This window comes from Chiloscyllium plagiosum, chromosome 4 (assembly GCF_004010195.1).
Source record: "Chiloscyllium plagiosum isolate BGI_BamShark_2017 chromosome 4, ASM401019v2, whole genome shotgun sequence".
In the NCBI taxonomy this organism is placed as follows: domain Eukaryota; kingdom Metazoa; phylum Chordata; class Chondrichthyes; order Orectolobiformes; family Hemiscylliidae; genus Chiloscyllium; species Chiloscyllium plagiosum.
Window position 1 is genome coordinate 81,742,789 of NC_057713.1, and position 22,810 is coordinate 81,765,598.

Genomic DNA, 22,810 nt, shown 5'->3' on the forward strand with positions numbered 1-22,810 from the left:
GGGGCTAACACCTTCAACATTTTGTCTAGCTATCACCATTGTTAACAGCTAACCCGAGAATACAACTTTTTATAAAAAAAGGGTTTTGTGATTTACACATGAAAGAAGTGAAACTATCACTGTATTCTAACAGATGAAAGGCTTAACAGACAGTCAATTTTTCAATGTATAATTTCTGTTACATCACACTGAAAATTTTTGCTATAAATTCTGTGTTACAATCGAGCCCTCCACTATCACCTGATGAAGGAGCGTCGCTCCGAAAGCTAGTGTGCTTCCAATTAAACCTGTTGAACTATAACCTGGTGTTGTGTGATTTTTAACTTTGTACACCCCAATCCAACACCGGCATCTCCTAATCTTTATTATAGCTACATTTGTTTCAGCCAAATGTTTCCTTTTTATATACCTATTTTCATGTTTTTTTCTTTTGCCAGATTGCGTTTGTATTCTAATCTCCCTTTTCTTATCAGCTTCTTAGTTTTTCATGAGGTTTTCTAAATGTACAGTTGTAACCTTTTTTAAGGGTCACAGTGGTTAGCATTAATGCTGCACAGCGTCAGGGACCCAGGTTCAATTCTAATCTCGGACGACTGTCTGTATGGAATTTGCATATTCTCCCAATATCTGCATGGGTTTCCTCTGGGTGCTCTAGTTTCCTCTCACAATTCATGATGTGTAGGTTTGGTGGATTGGCCATTCTAAATTGCCATGTCATGTCCAGGGATGTGCAGGCTAGGTGGAATAAACATCAGTAAATGCAGGGTTGTGGAATGTAGATGGGCATGGTTGGGATGTTCTTTGGTGGGGTGGTGCACACTCGAGGGGCTGAATGGTTTCAGTCTGCACTGTGGGGTTCTATGATTCAATGATTACGAAGCGGGGGCAATGTGAAATGAAAACACTGGAGTAGAATCCTGAAGGCATGATGATGCGTCTGTGATGTGTCAGTAGTGGGAATCCTACAGGGCAACACTATGGCTAGGATGTGGCAGGGAGCAAATTATACCATCTGTATAGTCAGTTGACTCACCTAAATGCTGCAGATTGTGAATTAGTGCTTGGTTTTGAATCAACAAAGATTATAAATAGCTGCCATAGGTTAACCTGTGGAAGTCAGTCATATTAGGAAGAAAAGGGAGAGGAGGTCACTGCCAGAATGAAATGTGGAGGTTAGATTGATAGGAAGAAGTCTGTGGTTAACCTCAGAGGAGCAAGTTGTTGTTATGGCTTTTTAACAAGGCCCCCATACTGTTCTTGCAGTTGAGTCTAAAGGAGTTACCTATCCAGGATTCATGGGGAAATATTCTTCAAGGACAATGCACAAAACTGATCAATCAATAACCTTGTCTATCTAAACCTCATGGATCCCTTGCGGAGGAAGAATGGGACAGAGAGAGGCAGGATCAGGTGCTAGAGGCACTATTGCAGCAACAAGACAAAGAGGGCCAGCCTCTATTTCGGCAAGCTACAGAAAGGGAGAGTAGACTTGTGGCAGAGGGTTGCAGCAATTGGGTCCAATACTAGTCCATGGTATCCTGGACTTGATCAAAGCTACCCGTCTTCCCTTCACCCTGTTTCCACATGGGCAACTCCTACATTAACAAATGGATTGGAGGCAGATTGTTGACTGGGTTGCCAAGTGGAATTACACTCATGGATGCCCCATACCTGCTTGAGGCCTGGAGGACCCCAGCATATTGAAGGGATTCTTGCAGGTGCACATTCAGCACCTTGCAAGAAAACCCCAGATGCAAGCGGAAAATGCCCCTCTTCTCTTGTAAGACAAATGTGTACCTCCATTCTCGAGTTGGAATAGCAACTGAAGAAGATGGTAGTGGTTTCTTTACCCCTCCTGCTTTGCCACTGTTGCATTGAATTTGTGGTCAAGGGAATGATATGCATAATTGCACATATCCCTGGCATCTACTGGGTGATGTGCTAGATCTGGTTCTCTACAAGAGTTGTAAATCTCTCAACTGGAGGAAGCCATGCACACAAATGCCTGTGACATGGTCCATGTAGATTCCATCTTTCACATATGGCCTGTAACCTTCAACAGTTTCACTAGATATTCATCTGATCTTCAGTACAACTCCAGCAAGCTCCATGCCATTGTATTAGTCTAGAGTTCAACCAATAAAATCTCCAATAGCTGGAGACATACTTGGCACAAAGGGCGATGGTTGTGGTTGTTGGTGGTCACTCATCGCTGCAGAAGTTCCTCAGGTTGTTAGCCCAGGTCCAACCATCTTCAGCTGCTTCACAATAACCTTCCCTCCAATCATAAGGTCAGAAGTGGGAATGTTTGTTAATGATCCCACCATGTTCAGTACCAGTCACGACTCCTCAGATACTGAAGAAATCAATGTCTAAATGCAACAAGGCCTGCACAATATCTATGATATCCTGATGGAAGAGCCAAGCACATCATAGCAAAGGGAGCATTAAAGCATTAAAAACTATCTACAGCCATAAATATCAAGTGGTTGATCCACCTCTATCTCCTCCTGAAGTTCCCAGCATTATAGATGCTAGTCTTCTGCAGTTCCATTCACTTCATATGATGATAAAGAATGGTTGAAGGTACTGTAGGCCCTGACAATATTCACAATCGTACTGAAACTTTGTGTTCCACAACTAGCCACACCTCTCGGCAAGCTGTTTCAGTTCCGCATCTACCTGATAGTGTGGAAAAATTGCCCAGCAAAGTCCTATCACTAAAAGCAGGAAAAATACAACATACCCTACTGCCACCCATTCAGTCTATTCATGAACATAGGCAAAGTGATGAGAGGTGTGATTGATAGTGCTATCAATCACTTGATAGTGCTATCAAGTGATACTTACTCAGCAACAACCTGCTCACTGAAGCATAAGTTGGGTTCTGCCAAAGCCACTCAGGTTTAATCTCATTACAGCCTTGGTCCAAAAATAAACCAAATAGATGGAAGAGTGTGACTTCCTTGACAACAGGCATTATTTGACTAGGTATGACATCATGAAATCTTACCAAAACTGGTCTCAGTGGGAGTCAGGGTTGGTTGGGTGTTGATTAGGTCATATCCAGCACACAAAGGAAGATTGTTGCTTTTGTTTAAGATCATTCATCTCAGATCCTGAGGGTAAAGCCCTCCGACAAAGCTGCATTAACAGGACATGTCCTTCCCTCAATAAGGTCAGAAGTGGGAATACATACTGATGATTGCACAACGTGTTCAATGCCATTTATGACTTTTCAGAACTGAAGCAGTCTGATTCCATGTGCAGCAGTACCTGGACAACTTTCAATCTTAAGCTGATGGTTAGCAAGTAACATTTCTGCCTCATAACAATCATCTCCAAAGAGAGAGAATGTAATCATCTCCCCTTGACCTTCGATGGCATTAAATCACTAAACAGCAAACTCAAAATCTCGGGTAGTCACCATGGCTAGAAACTAAACTGGGATGGCCATACAAATACTGTGGCTACAAAAACAGGGAATTCAGAGACTGGGAATTCTTCAGTGAGTAACTCACCTGTTGACTCTGCAAACCATGTCAACCATCTATGAGTCAAAAAGTGTGGCACTGGAAAAGCATAGCCAGTCAGGCAGCATCCGAGAAGTAGGAGAGTCGACATTTCAAGCATAAGTTCTTCATCAAGAATGACAATCATGTACAGGCGTGAGTACGCTCCATTTCGCTGGATAAGTACAGCTTAGACAACACTGAAAAGCTTGATATCATCCAAGCAAAAAGCCAACCACTTAACTGGCACCACATTTACAATCTTAGATTTTCAGTCTGTGTATCATCCACACATGATGTACTACAGAGGCTCCTTCATCATCACTATTATCTAGAAGAACAAGGGCAGTAGACACATTGGAATAGCATCATGCTCCAAGCCACGTGCCTTTCTGACATGAAAAAAGCATAATTCCTTCAGTGTTGCTGGTCAGAATCCTGGAGCTTTATTCCTAATAGCACTGTGGATGTCCCTACACCCCAAGAACGTACAGTGGTTCAAGAGCATGGTTCAGCATTATTTTAAGGACAATTAAGAATGGGTGATAACGTTGGCCCAGTCAGTAACATTCATGCCTTATGAAGGAATAAACAAAATAATTGTTATCCCAAGCTAAGAACCCAATATTTCATTACAACTCTAGTTCTCAGGCATGTGATCTTTCTAGGTGTCTTAAAATATTTGGAGAGATGAGGAATGGTATGAAAATTAGATAACCCCTTGAGAGAAATGACGTTAAGGGGCTACATTGATAGAGTAGGGGAACAGGAGTGATTAAACTGCCCTGCACAGAACTGGCATAGACTTAAATGAACCAAATGGTCTTCCTCTATGTCGGAAACAGACTAGGCCAGCATTTTGTATGTAGGACTTAAGTCTGGATTAAACTGCATGATAATTTTACTGTTTCATTTTGCTTTATTTTAATCTTGGATAGCACAGTATGTTTCTAAATCAAAATAACTCCAGATAATATTTTGATTCAATCCCAGAGTACTATAAATTTAGAGATATAGATCATTTATTTCAGTACACTTTTGCTTTTGTAATATCAAACATGCCAATCTAGCATCTCATTACCAAGGGACAAACTCTTAAAACACCAAGAAATTGATCATATGTTGCTTTTTATTCCAAACAAAAGCTGAAATAGATCAACTGTCAGTTCATAAACTTCAACAGTAGTTGGTGGCCCCTGTGCCGACTAATGACTCCAGTAACTTCTACCCCAATTTAGTGAAAACTCATACCCAACAACCACTGCGCTTTGTGGTTTCGCCCGCCATGTCAACTCACCAACTAGCCACCTTGCATAAACCTCGTAGCCATGCTGAGATTAACTTAAACAAAGTTAATACCTATCACAGACTTCGCTATGCAGAATAAATACTCATTCATGAAAGATCATTAAATACACTTAAATCCCCTAACCTACTTACTCACTTATAAAAATAAAAGTTTCTATTTATAACTCCACATTAAAATCAGATGTTTCTTTGTTTGAGTTATCAATGCAACTGTGAACTTAAAACTCTCCCACTTTAATAACGAAATATTGTTGAAAGCAGACCAGCAGATTTAATGTATAATGAAAGCAAACTGAGATTGAAGCTGCTAGTAACGTTTTTTTTCAACTCATGCAGGCAGTGTTATTTTTAAAAAGTGCAGGATATTTAAATAGCTTCACAAATTACAATTCCTACATATCTTATGTGCCCTTTATGAGCACATAAGTCAACTGTAAAAGTTTGTAACTCACATAGGATAAGATCCTTTTTAGAATTAAAATGGAGCCTGTTTAAACTTAGTACTGACTTCACATGTCGTTGCTGTTGTCAGGCTTCTATAATGGAAGATTTGCCAGAAATGGGAATGTCTTTCAGAATAGAATATTTTGTAAAGATCCTAGGACTCTCCTCACTACTCTGAACATCTAGGCCAAAGATAGAAAGACTGAGAGTGGCATATACACTGGGAAAGTGGGACTTGAGATAGGAGCAAAGAGGACAGAGAGAACTGTTGGTCGGTGAGGGAGAGAGAAAAAGAAACTTACATTGCTAACTGACACAACAGTGAATCTGCACAGTTACTGCCTCTGCTGTTTGAGTTCATGTATCTCTGGACATTGGAATTCACAAACATCAAAATTCACAGCTGACTTTGGAGGAACCTGTGTGGGAGAGCTCACAGCACAGGAACAGTTCTTAAATGTAACCCTGCTGTCAGTCAGCAATAGTGAATAGAGTGTGCTCTTTCTTGATTAAATTTTAAAAATATAAACTGTATGTATGAAGTTAGTCTGGAGCTCTTTTTAAAGAAAAAAAAGACAATGCTTTTTTCTGAATCTATAGATTGTGAAGGAGCAAAGATGGCCTTCAGTAGAGTGGAATGCTCTTCCTGTAGGATGTGGGAGTTTAGGGAGAGTTTCCATGTTATTGATGATTATGTCTGCAGGAAGTGTCTTTGGTTGCAAAACCTATAAGATCGTATAGATTGGTTGTAGCGGCAGTTAGAGGCAATGAGAAATTTAGACGAGCTAGGGGACGGTGATGGATGGCAGTTATAGGATGGAAGAAAAGCCGCAGATACAGTCAGGTAGGTGGGTGAACTCCAGGAAAGATTGGAGAGGTAGGCAGGTAGTGCAGGAGTCTTCTATGGCTATCCCTATTTCAAACAAGTTTGCTGTTTTGGAAAATGTAGGGGGTAATGGACTCTCAGGGAATGTAACATGAACAGCCACGTTTCTGGTAATAAGACAGGCTGTACTGTAATAAGGGGTCTGTCAGCTTCCAAGCAATTGATTGTGATAGGGACTCTCTAGTTAGAGGCGCTGACAGATGTTTCTGTAGCCAGCAGCAAAAAATCAGAATGGTATGTTGCCTCCATAGTACCAGGATCAAGGATACCTCAGAGAGGGTGCTCTCAAGGGGGAGAGGGACCAGCAGGAGCTCATTGTACACATTGGAACTAATGACATAGGAAGGGAAAAGGATGAGATTCTGAAGGGTGAATATAGAAAGTTAGGCAGGAACTTAAAAAGGAATTCCTTGAGGGGAGTAATATTGGATTACTCCTGGTGATTTGAGCTGGTGAGGGCAGGAATAGGATGATAGAGCAGATGAATGCATGGCTGAGGAGTTGGTGTACAGGAAGGGTTCACATGTTTGGATCATTGGAATCTTTTCTCGGGTAGAAGTGACTAAACAAGAAGGACGGCCTGCACCTGAATTGGAAGAGGGTTGATACACTGGCAAGGAGATTTGCGAGAGCTTATCGGGAGGATTTAAACTAGTATGGTGGCAGGGGTTGGACCCAGGGAGATAGCGAGGAAAGAGGTCAATCGGTGACTGGTACGGTTGGGAAAGGGAGCGAGTCAGTCAGGCCAGGCAGGAGCAAAGGAGAAAACAAGGTAGGACTGATAAATTAAACTGCATTTGCTTCAATGCAGGAGACCTAACAGATGAACTCAGGGCATGGTTCGGAAGATGGGACTGGGATATCATAGCAATTACAAAAATATGGCTCAGGGATGGACAGGACTAGCAGCTTAATGTTAAGAATACAAATGCAATAGGAAGGATAGAAAGGGGGACAAGAGAGGAGGGGAGGTGGTGTTTTTGACAAGGGATACCATTACTGCTGTACATAGGGAGGATATTCCTGGGAATACACTCAGGGAAGCTATTTGGGTGGAACTGAGAAATAAGAAAGGGATGATCACCTTACTGTGATTGTACTATAGACCCCTTAATAATCAGCAGGAAATTGAGAAAGAAATTTGGAAGGAGATTTCAGTTTTCTGTAAGAATAATAGGTTGGTTACGGTAGAGGATTTTAACTTCCCAAACATAGACTGGGACTGTCGTAGTGTAAGGGATTTAGATGGAGAGGAATTTGTTGAGTGTGTACAAGAAAATTTTCTGATTCAGTATGTGGATGTATGTACTAGGGCAGGTGAAAAACCTACTCTTGAGAAATAAGTCAGGGCAGGTGACTGACTTATTAGTGGGGAAGTACTTTGGAGCCAGTGACCATAATTTTATTAGTTTTAAAATAGTGATGGAAAAAGATAGACTGGATCTAAAAGTTGAAGTTCTGAATTGGAGAAAGGCCAATTTTGATGGTATTAGGCAAGAATTTTCAGAAGCTGATTGAGGGCAGATATTTGAAGGTAAAGGGATGGCTTGAAAATCGAAAACCTTCAAAAATGAGATAACAAGACCAGAGACAGTATGTTCCTGTTAGGGTGAAAGGAAAGGCTGGTAGGTGTAGGGAATGCTGGGTGAATAGAGAAATTGAGATTTGGTTAAGTAAAAGACAGGAGCATATGTCAGGTATAGACAGGAGAGATCGAGTGAATCCTTTGTGTATAGAGGCAGTAGAAGTAAACTTAAGAGGAAATCGGGAGGGCAAAAAGGGGACATAAGATAGCTTTGACAAATAGGGTTAAGGAGAATCCAAAGGGTTTTTAATGAATGTTACGGACAAAAGAGTAACTAGGGAGATAGTAGGGCCCCTCAAAGATCGTCAGGAAATGGGGGAGATATTAAACGGGTATCTTACATCAGTGTTTACTGTGGACAAGGACATGGAAGACATTGAATGTGGGGAAATAGATAGTGACATCTTGAAAATGTCTATATTACAGAGGAGGAGGTGCTGGGTGTCTTGAAATTCATAAAAGTGGATAAATCCTCTATGACTCTAAGTGTACCCTAGAACTCTGTGGGAAACTAGGGAAGTAATTGCTGGGCCCCTTGCTGAGATAATTGTATCATCAATAGTCACAGGTGATGTATTGGAAGACTGGAGATTGGCTAATGTGGTGCCACTATTTAAGAAAGGGGGTGAGGAAAAGCCAGGAAACTATAGACTGGTGAGCCTGACATTGGTGGTGGGCATGTTGTTGGAGGGAATCCTGAGGGACAGGATTTACATGTATTTAGAAAGGTAAGGACTGATTAAGGATAGTCAACGTGGCATTGTGCATGGAAAATCATGTCTCATTAACTTGATTGAGTTTTTTGAAGAAGTAACAAAGAGGATTATGAGGGCAGAGCGTTGGATGTGATCGACATGGAATTCAATAAGGCCTTCGACAAGGGTTCTCATAAGAGACTAGTTAGTAAGGTTGGATCTCATGGAATACAGGGATAGCTAACCATTTGGATATAGAACTGGCTCGAAGGTAGAAGACAGAGGGTGGTGGTAGAGGGTTGCTTTTCAGATTGGAGGTCTGTGACCAGCAGTGTGCCATAAAGATCGGTACTGGGGCCACTACTTTTCGTCATTTATATAAATGATTTGGATGTGAACATCAAAGTGGACAGCAAAGAAGGTTACCTCAGAGTACAATGGGATCTTGATCAAATGGGGCCAGTCGGCTGAGGAGTGGCAGATGGAGTTTGATTTAGATAAATGCGAGATGCTGAGTTTTAGGAAAGCAAATCAGAGCAGGACTTACACACTTAATGGTACGGTCCTGGGGAGTGATGCTGAACAAAGAGACCTTGGAGTACAGGTTCATAATTCCTTGAAAGTAAGTTACAGGTAGATAGGATAGTGAACAAGGCATTTGGTATTCCTTTATTTGTCAGAGAATTACGTACAGGAGTTGGGAGGTCATGGTGTGGCTGTACAGGACATTGGTTAAGCCACTTTTGGAATATTATGTGCAGTTCTGGTCTCCTTCCTATTGGAAGGATGTTGTGAAACTTGAAATAGTTCAGAAAAGATTTACAAAGTTAATGTCAGAGTTGGAGAATTTGAGCTATAGGAGGAGGCTGGGATTGTTTTTTTTATTTTTTTTAAATTACTTACAGTGTGGAAACAGGCCCTTCGGCCCAACAAGTCCACACCGACCTTCCGAAGAGTAACCCACCCAGACCCATTCCCCTACATTTACCCCTTCACCTAACACTACAGGCAATTTAGCATGGCCAATTCACCTAACCTGCACATTTTTGGAATGTGGGAGGAAACCCACACAGACACAGGGAGAACGTGCAAACTCCACATAGACAATTGCCTGAGGTGGGAATTGAACCCGGGTCTCTGGCGCTGTGAGGCAGTAATGCTATCCACTGTACCACCGTGCCGCCCTCGAACGTTGGAGGCTGACGGGGTGACCTTATAGAGGTTTATAAAATAATGAAGGGCATGGATAGGATAAACAGACAAGATCTTTTCCCTGGGGTGGGAGAGTCCAGAATTAGAGGGCATAGGTTCAGGGTGAGAGGAGAAAGATATAACAGGGTCCTAAGAGGCAACATTTTTCACACAGAGGTTGGTGCATGTATGGAATGAGCTGCCAGAAGAAGTGGTGGAGGCTGGTACAATTGCAGCATTTAAAAGGCATCTGGACGAGTATATGAATAGGAAGGGTTTAGAGGGATATGGGCCAAGTGCTGGCAACCTGGACTAGATTGGGTAGGATATTTGGTCAGCATGGATGAGTTGGACCAAAGCATCTGTTTCCGTGCTGTACAACTCTCCGACTCTAAGTGATTTGTCGTCAGATAACTGTACATTGGAGAAATCCTGTAATCACTATGAGAGGGCCATTTTGGAAATATTTTCAGAAAAATGAGCATGGTTCAAATATTTGGTAATAGGGAAGTAAGATAAAAATTAAAAGATAACTCTTTTTCTGGAGGAGAATGGTTGAGTAGCATTTGGGCACTAAGAAAGGAGCTGACAGAGAGAATGGTTGAGGATGATGGGTGGGGAGAATGGGGAAAAGAGGACTGTGCTCTTTTGTGATTTACAAAGCTGACAATCTCCCTTTTGTCAAAGCACTGTGCTTGCAGCTAATACCTCTATGAGAACTCATTCTGGCTTTGGAACACATGTGAAAAGCCTGAGATCTCCTAGCCCTCATAAGATTGGGAAAAGAGCTTTGATGATTTTGTTTCTAAATTCTGCCTCTCTTGTCATGTTCATGAGCTAAATCATTTCCTCCCGTACCGTCAAACACTGTGGGTTGAACATTGTCACCCTTACATGATGAGCTTGGAGATTAGAAGGACATTTAAATTTGGCAGAGAGGAGCAAAACCAGAAACATGCTGCCTTCCCACATCCACCAGAATTAAGATCTGGTGGAAAGGTTCATGGTTGTCCTTACCACCAACTGGGGCTCTTCAAATGCCAATTAAGGATTGCATTAGATCCTTAACCTGCCAGCAATGAGACTGACCCAGCAGTAGGTGAGGCTGTGCAATGCAGCATACCCAATGGGTAAAACTGTGCTAGCAGCTTGTCAGCTGATGTAGTGGCTATTTTACTGAAAGCAATAGCAATCAATGCCTGATTGAGGGACTGGACACTGGGAGAGAGTGCCTGCTGGAAGCCAGCCACATGCCTGCTTCCAACACTCCTTTTCCTTTTCTCTGATTGACTGGCAGCTCTTGCTGGGTGGAACCTTCACCCTCAAGTCCTAATTCCAGGCAAAGGCTGATTGATGGCTTTGCCAATGCCTGACCGACATCAAATCGTTGCTCACTGGCCTCTCAGCTCGCTGACAAGACTTCCACCTCCACCACATGATATGCCTGATGGCACTAAATTGAAATAAATTTTGTAAATGAGAAGGAAAAGCTTTTCAGTCACCAAAGCGTTAATGATACAACTAAAGATATATGCTAAAGATCTTGCAGAGGCTGCTGAAGCACTTTATTCTTCTTAGGGTTAACTTGAAGTTCGTGTTCTAATGTGCTCAGTTTTTGACTCACTATTATAAACCAAAATGCTCACTCATTGCACTGACAAAGGGGAATGGACTGCTTTATCATTCAACTAGATACGAGTCTACTTATGACCTCCTTTCACAGATCAACTGATTGCATATCTTACCTAAGTTTTTATACTTCTGCCATTGTTTTCAGTGTGGAATGTTAGGTTGTTTCCACATAAAGCTTTGAATGTAATTTCCTTTCCTCCCCCCCACTTAGACTGCAGTAGTTCTTTCCACTGATGCAATTTAGCCTGTAACATGTTCACTTCCTTACAGAATCTAGTAAGCCGGTGGGTGGAAGGACATCAAAAGCAAAGACTGTAATGGGGAATACACAGAAAAAGTGTTCTCACAAACGGGAAGGTCAGACTAATGAAAAGAACTGCACTAAAGGAAAGGATACTGGCAGTGTTACAACATGGAACAACACTAAAAAAGAAGCTAAAGCTAATTCATCAGCACTGAGCAGAACTGAGCCAAGTAAATTTGCTCATGAAACTAAGGGTGAAAATGTCAAGAATGTTACAATTCCTGAGGCAAGAAAAGGTCATGAACCTTCGAGAACTGATTTGCGTCAAATGTTTCCATCTGGGTCAAGTTCAGAGACAGAAAAAGGAAAGAATAATACATGGGCCTTGCCCCCTGCTGTGGCAAATCTTAAGAGTGAAGGAAATGAGCTGTTTAAAAATGGACAGTTTGGAGACGCAGTGATCAAATACACAAAAGCCATTGCAGAGCTATTTGAATCAGGTAAGGTACCTTCTAATGTATTGACTTCTCTATCTGCATGCACCTATGTATTTATTCTATTTTTATGATGTGATATACACACTTGAGGGCTAAAATGTCTTCATGTATTTGCTGCTATAAAAAATATTACTTTTAATATATTTTAAGATTCTATTTTATAGATGTCAAATAGGGATTCAAATGTAAAGGTATAATAGATCTTTTTTCTCAAAGTAGATCAGAATTCACTTGCAAAACTATTCATTATATCACATTACTGACCATCTCATGTCCTCTATATACAGTGCTAAAACAGCCTATAAACTGCAAAGATTCACAGTGAAATCAAATTATTGTGAAGTGCATGCGACAGCGGAGGCATTTGTTACTGTTATTTAGATGTACGAATACTTCAATTTTTATTTTACCTGTCATCAAGGATCTTTACAAGTGCAACAAATCCATTTCTAAAAGCGTAGCAATTCAAATCCAAAAAAAAATCTAATTTCAATTACTGATTCGTAATAAGTTAGTTTCTTAGGCAGGGTGTGGGTTTGCCAAAGTGTCTGTGTGTTACAAAGGGGAAGAAGTGAGCAATGTCTGCTGTTTTTGCTCCTACGCACCAATCCACCAGTGATTTCTTTGTTTAAACGTTTATGGATTTGAATATTAACAGAATAGAACCACTGGTGTGATGCCTGTCAAAGTAGAACAATGAATTAACACATTTTAAGAAGCTACACCCATGGAGTAGAGGGCAGTCAATGGAACTTTGGATCACCAGGTGCAGAGAAAAGGAGAAAAAATTATAATTGGAGGAGAAAATGAAAGCATACTTATCTATGATTTGTCAAACAAAATCATTGCTAAGATATATGGGAGTCCATTGTATTGGTATTAGAAATCTAATGCATGAATTTGCACATCATATGTACATGAGAAGCTTTAAAAAAAAAACTCTGGTTGTGGCTAATTTTACATTAATATGTTTTGTCACACAATGACTGACTAAATAAAATTTCCACTCCCTTCCCAAACTGAACATCTGTGCTCAACTGAAAAGTCTATAATGTAACTGTTAGAAGAATGGAAGAAACATCAGAAGAGGAATCACTTTTTGATGCAGAGGTAATGCCTGTGACACTTGCAATGGTGTTGAAAAAGGAATGGTTGGAGAAGAGAATAAGAGAACTTCAAATATATATGGTCATTTATTTTTCCTCCATCTCATATGGTTTCTTAAATCAGAGTGATTATGAGTTGCCTTTCTCCAAATGATTCATTGGCTAAATACACTCCATAGAGACTGATTACTTTTAAAAATAATTCTGAACTTATGGTTAATAGCTGAAATAATGTCATGTAAAGATTTCACAAATCTTTAACAAATGGCTGAAAGCAATTTTTTTGTATACTAAATCTCTTTTCATCTGAAAAATAAATGACAGTTCATAGCACAGCTCTTTATAACGCAGTACCTTTTCTGGGACTTCAGGAGACTCACAATTTAAATATTGCAAATATAGAGATACTGCTTTGATTCCAAATGTAAATATCTTTCACATTGTCTTCGTAAAACAGTCGAAGATTTTTTCTGATCATTAATCTTCAGATCAGATCAAGTCAGATCGAAGCTAAGAAATTCCTATGTTCAGTCTGTTGTCAGTGCTATGCTATAGATCAGTGAGTGTACTATACATTGCATTGATATCCTTCGACAAGGGAGAGAAAATTAGCCAGGATCTTTTCTCCTACTACTTAAGACTGTCCTCTGCTGCAAATTCACAGATTAGAGGTTGTCTGACAGCAATTCCTGCTTAGAGTTTTTTTTTAATTCACTGATGGGACATGGGCATTGCTAGCTGACCAGAATTTATTGCCCATCCCTAGTTGCCCTTGAGAATGTAGTAGTGAGCTGTTGTCTTGAACTGCTGCAGTCGTATTCTGTAGGCAGACCCAAAGTGCATTAGTTGGGGAATTCCATGATTTTGACCCAACGATAATGAAGGAACGCTGATATATTTCCAATTCAGAATCGTGACTAGCTTGGAAGGGAACTTGTAGTGGTAATGTTCCCATACATCTGTTGCCCTAGTCCTTACAGATGAAAGGGGTCATGCATTTGGAAGATGCTGTCTGAGAATCTTTGATGAATTTCTGCAGTGCACCTTATTGATCAGATACAATGTTGTTACTGAGCTTCCGTGTTGGAGGGAGTGAATGTGATGACAACTGAGCGTGCTATTTTGTCCTTGATGCTGTGAAGCTTCATGAATGTTCTTGGAATGCATACATCTGGGCAAGTGGGGAGTATTCTATCACATTCCTGACTTATACCTTAAGGATGGTGGACAAGCTCTGGGGGAGTCAGAAGGCGAGTTACTCACCACAGTATTCCTAGCTGTTAACCTGTTGTTGAGTTTCTGGTCATTGGTAACCCCTAAGATGTTGATAGTGGAGGATTCATTGATAGTAACACCATTCATTGTCTTTAATTGGAAATTGTCATTTCCAAGCATTACTGTTACTTGCTGCCTCTTAGTCTAAGCCTGAATATTGGACTGCTTTAGTAAGATGGCTCTCACTTTGAAGTAGATTACTGACCTGCAAATGAAATCATATCCCAACATACCTTCAAAATATAAGTAAGAGAGTAAATAAATTGTTGTGGTTCTGTTCGCCGAGCTGGAAGTTTTTGTTGCAAACGTTTCGTCCCCTGGCTAGGCGACATCATCAGTACTTGGGAGCCTCCTGCAAAGCGCTTCTTTGATGTTTCCTCCGGTGTTTATAGTGGTCTGTCCCTGCCACTTCCGGTTGTCAGTTTCAGCTGTCCGCTGTAGTGGTTGGTATATTGGGTCCAGGTCGATGTGTTTGTTGATGGAGTTTGTGGATGAATGCCATGCCTCTAGGAGTTTGTGGATGAATGCCATGCCTCTAAATAAATGCTCTTGTGTTGTTTCTTTTTATTAGGGGTGGAAAGTCCACAAGAACTGAGCATCTTGCACTCAAATCGAGCAGCATGCTATCTGAAGGATGGAAATTGCACTGAGTGTATCAAGGATTGTACTAGGTGAGTGTAATGTTTATTATCATATTTTTCTTGATGGAATTATGTTTTCAAGTTAATATAGAATTTGCCAGATATTAAAATAATACAGCACAAATGCCAGTGTACTCCAGCAAAATGCTAGTTTAAAGGATATATACTGATTCATAGGGGCAAACTTAATTTTAAAATTAATGGATAGGAAAGCTTGCAGACTGGAATTTATGCGTGAAAACCTCTATTATCAAGATTCCTATATTGCTTGCCACACAGAAAGCCTTGCACAAATTGTAAATTGAAAAATCACTTGTCCTCAGAGCCAGAGGCATCAACAGTGTGACTCACCGGGAGTAGCTCACCATTCAACTCATCAAACAAAAATGTAGAACGACCTGATCTAGTGTGTCCCAGAACTTTGTGGTAAGTTAGGGAAGAAATTGCAGGACCACTTGCAGAAATATTTATATCATCTATAAATGTGGATGAGGTGTTGGAGGACTGAAGAGTCCGGCTAATGTTGTCCCTTTGTTTAAGAAAGGAGGTAAGGAGAAACTTGGGAACTATAGACCTGTGAGTCTGACTTTGGTGGTGGGTAAGTTGTTGGGAATGATTCTGAAAGAGAGGATTTATATGCATTTGGAGGGGCAAGGAATGATTAGGGAGAGTCAACATAGGAAATTGTGTCTCACAAACGTGATTGAGTTTTTTGAGGAAGTAACTAAGATGATTGATGAGGACAGAGCACTCGAACTTACTCATTTGGACTTTAGTAGAGCCTTTGACAAGGTTCTACACGGTAGATTAATTAGTAAAGTTAGATCATATAGGATTAAGAGTGAGCTTGCCAATTTGATATAAAATTGGCTTAACAGCTGGAACCAGTGTGATGGTGGAGGATTGTTTTACAGACTGGAGGCCTATGACCAGAGGGGTTCCTCAGGAATCAGTGCTAGGCCTATTTTTATTTGTCACTTATAAATGATTTCGATGACAATATCGAGGACATCGTTAGTAAGTTTGTGAATGGCAACAAGACTGGTGGTATAGTGGACAGTGTAGAAGGTTATCTGCCACTTCTTGGCCCATTGAACCCTCTGATCAAGATTCCTTTGTGCTGTGAGACAACCTTCTTTGTGCTGTGAGGCTGTCCACTATATCACCATTTCTGGTGTGTCTGCAAACGTAATAACTATATCTCCTTTGTTCACATCCAAATCATTTATATAAATGACAAAAAGGAGTGGATTCAGCACCGATCCTTGTGGCACACGGCTGGTCACAGGTCTCCAGTCTGAATGTATATCTTAGCATCCATTTACCACAATACAATAATAAACTTAATCTTTTATTTACACTAAAGTTTAAAATTCTATCACTAATTCATTAGATGCAATGTATTTTTTCCATGATGGCTTAGAATGTCGACTTAAACACAGATGTGTCTTTCCTACTCATCCAGATCATGATTAGATGGTGCTTGCCTTTAGCTATCAGGGGCTGTCTTGGAATTGCTTGTTATTCTTGCACTGGCTTGGATTGGCTTTTCTAATTTATTGAGCAGCACTCAATAACAGTATTCATGTTCACAACAATGTTATTGCTGTTTGTGCTGTTCAGTCAGATATCTTACCCCCTGCTACATGCTGTTTTAGCAGCTGACCAAAAAGCTCAAATTTGGGTGCTTCTGCTATAATTCTCCAAAACTTACTAGCTTGGTTGATACTATCAGAGTCGTAAGTAGAAAAATTTGCACTTTTAACCAACAAAGCAAGAAGAAACTGCAGGATCAAGTTGCCTGAGGTCAAACCAGACCTTTTGCAACCTTTGTGTCATAGTTGGCCTCACATCCACTGCATCACCCTGATCAGCCTTACCTTACAAAACACTGCCTGAGCTTACTTTGCTTCCACTCATCTGCTGCTGAAACCCTCATTGTTCTTTTATTACCTCTGGATTTGAATATCATAATATTCTACATCCAGCCTTCAGTCTTGCATGTTATATAAGCTTGAGTTCATTCAAAATTCTACTTCCTGTTTCTAACTCACATCAAGTCCCTTTTGCCCAACTCTCCTGTACCTGCTAATGTATGTCTGAGCTAATACAGCAAAATCTTTACTTTAATATTTGCATCCTTGTTTTTAAATCCTTCCATCGCCTCACTGCACCCTACTTCTGTAACTTTTCAGTCTTTCTTCCTTCAAACCTCTGAGATCTCAGTGCACACTAGTGTTTGCCTGATTTTAATCACTCCACCATTGGTAGCCATCCCCTAAGCTGCCATTTCCCTAAGTTCTGGAATTCTCTCTCAAGATCTATCTCCTAATTTAAGACACTGTTTATAACCTATCACTTTGACCAAGTTTTAGTCATCTTACCCAATATTCCATCATGTGGTTTAGTGTCAAATTCATTTTGATACTGCTGCTATTATGTTGTTTGGGAATTTTAACTCTGTCAAAGACTCAATGTAAAAGTAAGTTATTGAAACAAATCAAGTTTCATCTAGTTAACAACACATCAATACGTTTAATGCCATGTGGGAAAATTTCAAAAACTCATCAGCAAAAGAAAAACTGAGCACTTAGCAAAGATTAGAATCATAAGGGAGATGTAGTGTAATTTTTTTGAAAAGCAGATCATATTTAATTCTTTAGTAGATGTCTTGATTCTTCTGTAATTGATCTACATTCTTCTGTAATTTTCTGCTCTCTTCAAAACCAATTTAAAACATCTTGGTGAGTTATAAGTTCCACAACATTAACCCTGGGAAATCAGGACTGCTGGGAGTTTGGATGCATGATGTCAGGATAAAAGGGAAATTGACAGACAGTAACAAGTGATACTTCTCAGGTATTTGGAGTTTTATCTGAACAAACAGATATTCACCGTTAACCAAATTACCTGCTTATTTTGGTTCTCTAGGAATATGAAGAAAGGGGCAGAAAACTATTGAAGAAAATAGATAAATTAAGCAAAATGCTGACAGCTATTTTTATTTTAGATGTAAGAATCACGATGGGAATCCAAATAGGGCATCATTGTGGGTAATGAATATTAGATTCTAGGTGAGCATAATTAATAGCTAGCACATCACCTCCAGGCTTTTGTTGTCTATGTATTCACCTTTTTGCCACCCCAGCTTTCATCCTTCATAAACCTTAACTTATCTAATATTCAGCTGTATGTTCTTTTTTCCACCAAATCCTGTTTGTCCAGTCCCTCTTATCAATGATTTAAGCAATCTCATCCTATTAAATTGAGTCATGTACCACTTGTTCAATAGTTACACTTTCATATTTAGGTCCCAAAATATGAAGTCCACATGCAATTATGGGTGGAAGTGGATTCTGTTATAGGAAGGATGTTATTAACCTGGAAAGGATGCAAAAAAAAATTACAAGGATGTTACTGAGACAGGAGGGTTTAAGTTATAAGGAGAGACTGAATAAGCTGAGATCTTTTTCCTGGAGCACAGGATGCTGAGGGATGACCTTATGGGGAGCATAGATAAGATGAATAGCCAGGTCTTCTCCCCAGAGTAGTCCGTAACTCAAGGGCATAGGTTTAAGATTTAAGAGAGGAAAGATTTTAAAAAGACCTGAGGGATAGCTTTTTCACACAGAGTGTGGTGTGTACCTGTATATGGAATGGTTGCCAGAAGAAGTGGTCGAGGTGAGTACAATTACAGCGTTAAAAAGATATTTGGACACGTATATAGATAGGAAGGGTCTAAAGGGATATGGGCCAAATGCAGGCAAATAGGACTAGTTCAGTTTAGGAAACCTTGTCAGCATGGATGAGTTGAGCCAAAGGTCCTGTTTCCGTACAGTATGATTCTATAACAAGAGACATCCTTTACTCCAAAACGAAAGTTAGATTCTTTGCATATGCAAATAAGAAATAGAACTCCTACTTGATAGCTCTTTAATTCTGAGAAAAGGTCACTGCACCCAAAACATTAACTCTGATTTATTTCTACAGTTGCTGCGAGACCTGCTGAGCTTTCCCAGCAATTTCTGTTTTTGTCTCTGTCGCAAACATTGGTTTGCCCTGAGGCAGTCAGTGATAATCACCTGCAAAACAAGAAAGGAAGTAAGTCAGCTGGACATGAAGTTAGGAGAGACAGGAATTCTCCCACTAACTCTACATTAAAGTCAATCCCTGATCTGGCATCCACCCTCATTACTCAAGGCTGGCCTTTGCCCTGCCTAGTTTATATAACAATGAAGCTTGAGGTTTACTCAGAGCCTCAGCAATCCAGCAACGCACTGATAATTTCTGAATGGCAAAAATGTCAGATTCATAGGCCATAAATACTTCTTTAAAAAAAAACTACCTTTATCTATAAATCTCTTTGTGAGGGTACCCCATCTCTCAATTGCCTCTGACTCTAAATATCCTCACAAGTTTCCAGCACTCTGACTCCAGTTTTCTATGCATCTTCTTCTGTTCTTTTTATCCTACTTTAAATTGCAGAATGTTCAGCCAGTTGAGTCTTATTCTTTGAAATTCCTCACATAAACCTCCTCGCTCTATTTTAAACACCATATGTGAAGTTTTTGCAATTAGTCCCTATGTGCTTTGCTGCAGTTTGTTCCGAGGCGTAGCCTTAGAAAATCTCTCCCTAAAATATTCCTAACTAATTAAGGAGAGTGGGTGCGATGATGCATCCATTCTGTCAAAGGCAGAATTTCTAAATAACCAGTGTTTGAATGACTGATCTACACATGGAGCTTTGAGGCTGTAGCAATCACACAAAATGTAGAAAGGACCTGGAAAGGCTGTTTCCCACGTTTCTCGCTCTTAACTGGAGGTACTGCTATAGAGTCTCGGGCGCTGCATGAACATGAGGCCTTCATGGGCTGAAAGGAGGGGACAGTTGTTCTAGCCAAGCAAGCTTTGATGAGGGAGAAAGCAGAGTGTGGTCACTTCAGTCTGGAGACAGTGCACCAGGAGGATTTGGGATCTCAGGAGGCCATGATAGACATGTTGCATAATACTTTAATGTGCCAAGTCCTAAAGTTTAACTTTCACAGCATTCTGCTGCTCAGTTGTCCTCAGGTAAGTTCTAATCATTCTCTTTCTACAAGCCCCTTTGAGCAGCCAAAATATTCCATTACATGATCACAGCCGCTGCCTCTCAGTTATTCTCCATAAATGCTGTCCTTCTTTCTTATCCCTACAGCTTACTGTGAATACTCTGCATTTCTTTGCCTTCTCTCCTTAAAGAGAAGAGAGCACACAACTTGAGAGGCAGAAACAAAGCTATACAAGCTCTTCTTGCTGTGCTGTTGCTTCGATGATTCTGATACTTGCTGGCATACTGAGAACAGGTGCTCTGACTGGGAGATCCAGATTAGAGTGTTAAATAAGTTCTTAACTGGTTTGGAAATAAACGTAATTACTGACCAAAAAAATCCAGTGGGGTTCCTCACTTTCAATTCCTAGCTCACAGAAACTGTGAATGCAGCAGGACGATGTCAGGATTTTGACTTGATGCTAACTTTGGGTATGTAACTCCTTCATGCACACAGATGTGCATCTCCCTCCCAAATCAGAATGTCTTTGATCAAGCTTCTGGATAGGTCTCACTAATATTTTCCTCTGTCTCTTGTCATCCTTTTTCTTATGCTGATTTTTGAATTGCTTTGTGATGTGTCTTTGCATTAGCAGTACTATATAAAGATTGATTATTATTATAGTTGCATCATGGCACTGTTTTTGACTTTTCAGTTTTTGTCAGTAACTGCTGATGCTCCAATGTGTTGCTGAAAACACACTTGGATTATTTTAGACTTGTGATTACTAATGTTAGTCTCAGATCCACTCATAATTCAAACTCACTGCTGACGTTTTTGTATTGAGAAATTAAGCTGCATTGCTTGCTGCCTTGTAGAATTCATGTGTGTCTCGTGTATTGTGCATGATGATTCACTGTTTGCAAACAGGAGCCATCTGAAACAATGCTATTTTGAAAAATTGGCATGGGTTTGGACTTGATGTATCATCTAGCAAAGTGCTTTCAGGAGTCAAAGATGAAATTAAGTTGGAAACTAATATGAAAACTTATAATTTATATTGCCTTTAGTTTCAAAATGTTTACTTATAGAGAAACTTATCACAGATCACATAATCTGCAAATTCCCAGAAAATGTCCTATCATATTTTTAATTCAGCTTTATTTCAAAATGCATCTTAAAAAAATTTTTTTTAAAAAGAAAAGAATATTTTATATTTATATTGAAGTGCAGAAGTCATTGGTTACTTATTGACAAAATGCTATGGTTGCACACTGCAATGGAGGAAAAATCTGACTAACACAGCAATTTCTTGAGTTGCTGCAGCTGCGGAATTGGACACCACAAGACAGTTTTGCAGTGATCAGTACATTGTGGAGTATGATACAGTTAACCCATTTTTATGAAGTGAACTTAAAATTAAAAGCAGTGAACCTGTTATTTGGCTTAGAATCATACATTTTTGTGGACTTAATATATTTCTCCAGCTAACCAGCTCATACCAGGAGGTGGAGTTGATACAAAGGTATTTTGACAAATCTGCATAATTCGATTTTGAAGGAGATGGCTGAGGAGGATTGTGGAGGCATTGGTGGTGATCTTTCAGAATTACTCGAGTCAGGAAGGGTCCCAGAGACTGAAAAATGGCTAATGTGATACCCTTGTTTAGGAAGATTGGGAGGCAGAAGATAGGAAACTATAGGCTGGTTAGTCTGAACTTGGTCGTTGGTACAATTTTATAGTCCAATATTAAGGATGAGATTGCAGAGTATTTGGAAGTGCATGGTAAAATAAGCCTGAGACAGCATGGCTTCCCCGGGTGAGGGGGTTCATTTTTGACAAATCTGTTAGAATTCATTGTTGGGACCACAACTATTGACGTTATCTACTAACAATCTGGATAAACGAACTGAGGGCATTCTTGCTAAACTTGCAGATGTCGCAAAGATAGGTGGACAAACAGATGATGTTGAGGATGCAGGGAGACTGCAGAAGGAATTGGACAGGCTAAGAGAGTGGGCAAAGAAATAGAATTTGGAATACAATGTGAGAAAGTGTGAAGTTATGCACTTTGATGCGAATAATAGAGACATACTATTTTCTAAATGGGGAAATGCTTTGGAAATCTGAAGCACAAAGACAGTTGGGAATCCCTTCAGGGTTTTCAAAAGGTTAACATAGTTCAAAAGGGGGGGATTCAAGATGTTGGCAACCTAGTAGGTCTGCCCTGCTGAGCTCCACACCAGAACTCAGACAAAGTGGTGTATTCACCCTCCCTTTATTACCCAATATGGTAGAAATAGTCATTTTTTGACCCCCAGAATTGTTCAGTGTTAGTTTAAAATAATTATTAAAAATGACTAATGGGAAGGGACCCACGAGGATCACAGCAAGCAGGGCACCCCCCCCCCGCAACAATGGCCATGGCATCAACCTCCGCCATCGCCCAGGGGACTTGCCTGTGGAGCAGAACCTGATCTTGGAGTTTTTGAAACTCCAAGAGAAGATCGATTCAGCGATGGAGGAGACCTGGGCCAGGCTGGAACCGATCTTGGTCACGCTGCAGAAGCATAACCAGGAGATCCAGTTGTTGTGGTTCTGTTCGCCGAGCTGGGAATTTGTGTTGCAGACGTTTCATCCCTGATAGATGACATCCTCAGTGCTTGGGAGCCTCCTGTGAAGCGCTTCTGTGATCTTTCCTCCGGCATTTGTAGTGGTTTGAATCTGTCGCTTCCGGTTGTCAGTTCCAGCTGTCCGTTGCAGTGGC

At 40.3% G+C, this 22,810-nt stretch overlaps 1 protein-coding gene across 4 annotated transcripts in view; it reads left to right on the forward strand.

The window, feature by feature from the left end:
* The window catches only part of LOC122549145 (sperm-associated antigen 1-like), a 138,093-nt gene that overhangs the window by 58,358 nt on the left and 56,925 nt on the right, over window positions 1–22,810 (forward strand). For all 4 annotated transcript variants that reach the window (XM_043688484.1, XM_043688485.1, XM_043688483.1 and 1 more), the window contains 2 exons: window positions 11,524–11,997; window positions 14,947–15,046. In XM_043688484.1, coding sequence (XP_043544419.1) covers window positions 11,524–11,997; window positions 14,947–15,046 — 574 coding nt within the window. The remainder of the gene's footprint in view (window positions 1–11,523; window positions 11,998–14,946; window positions 15,047–22,810) is intronic.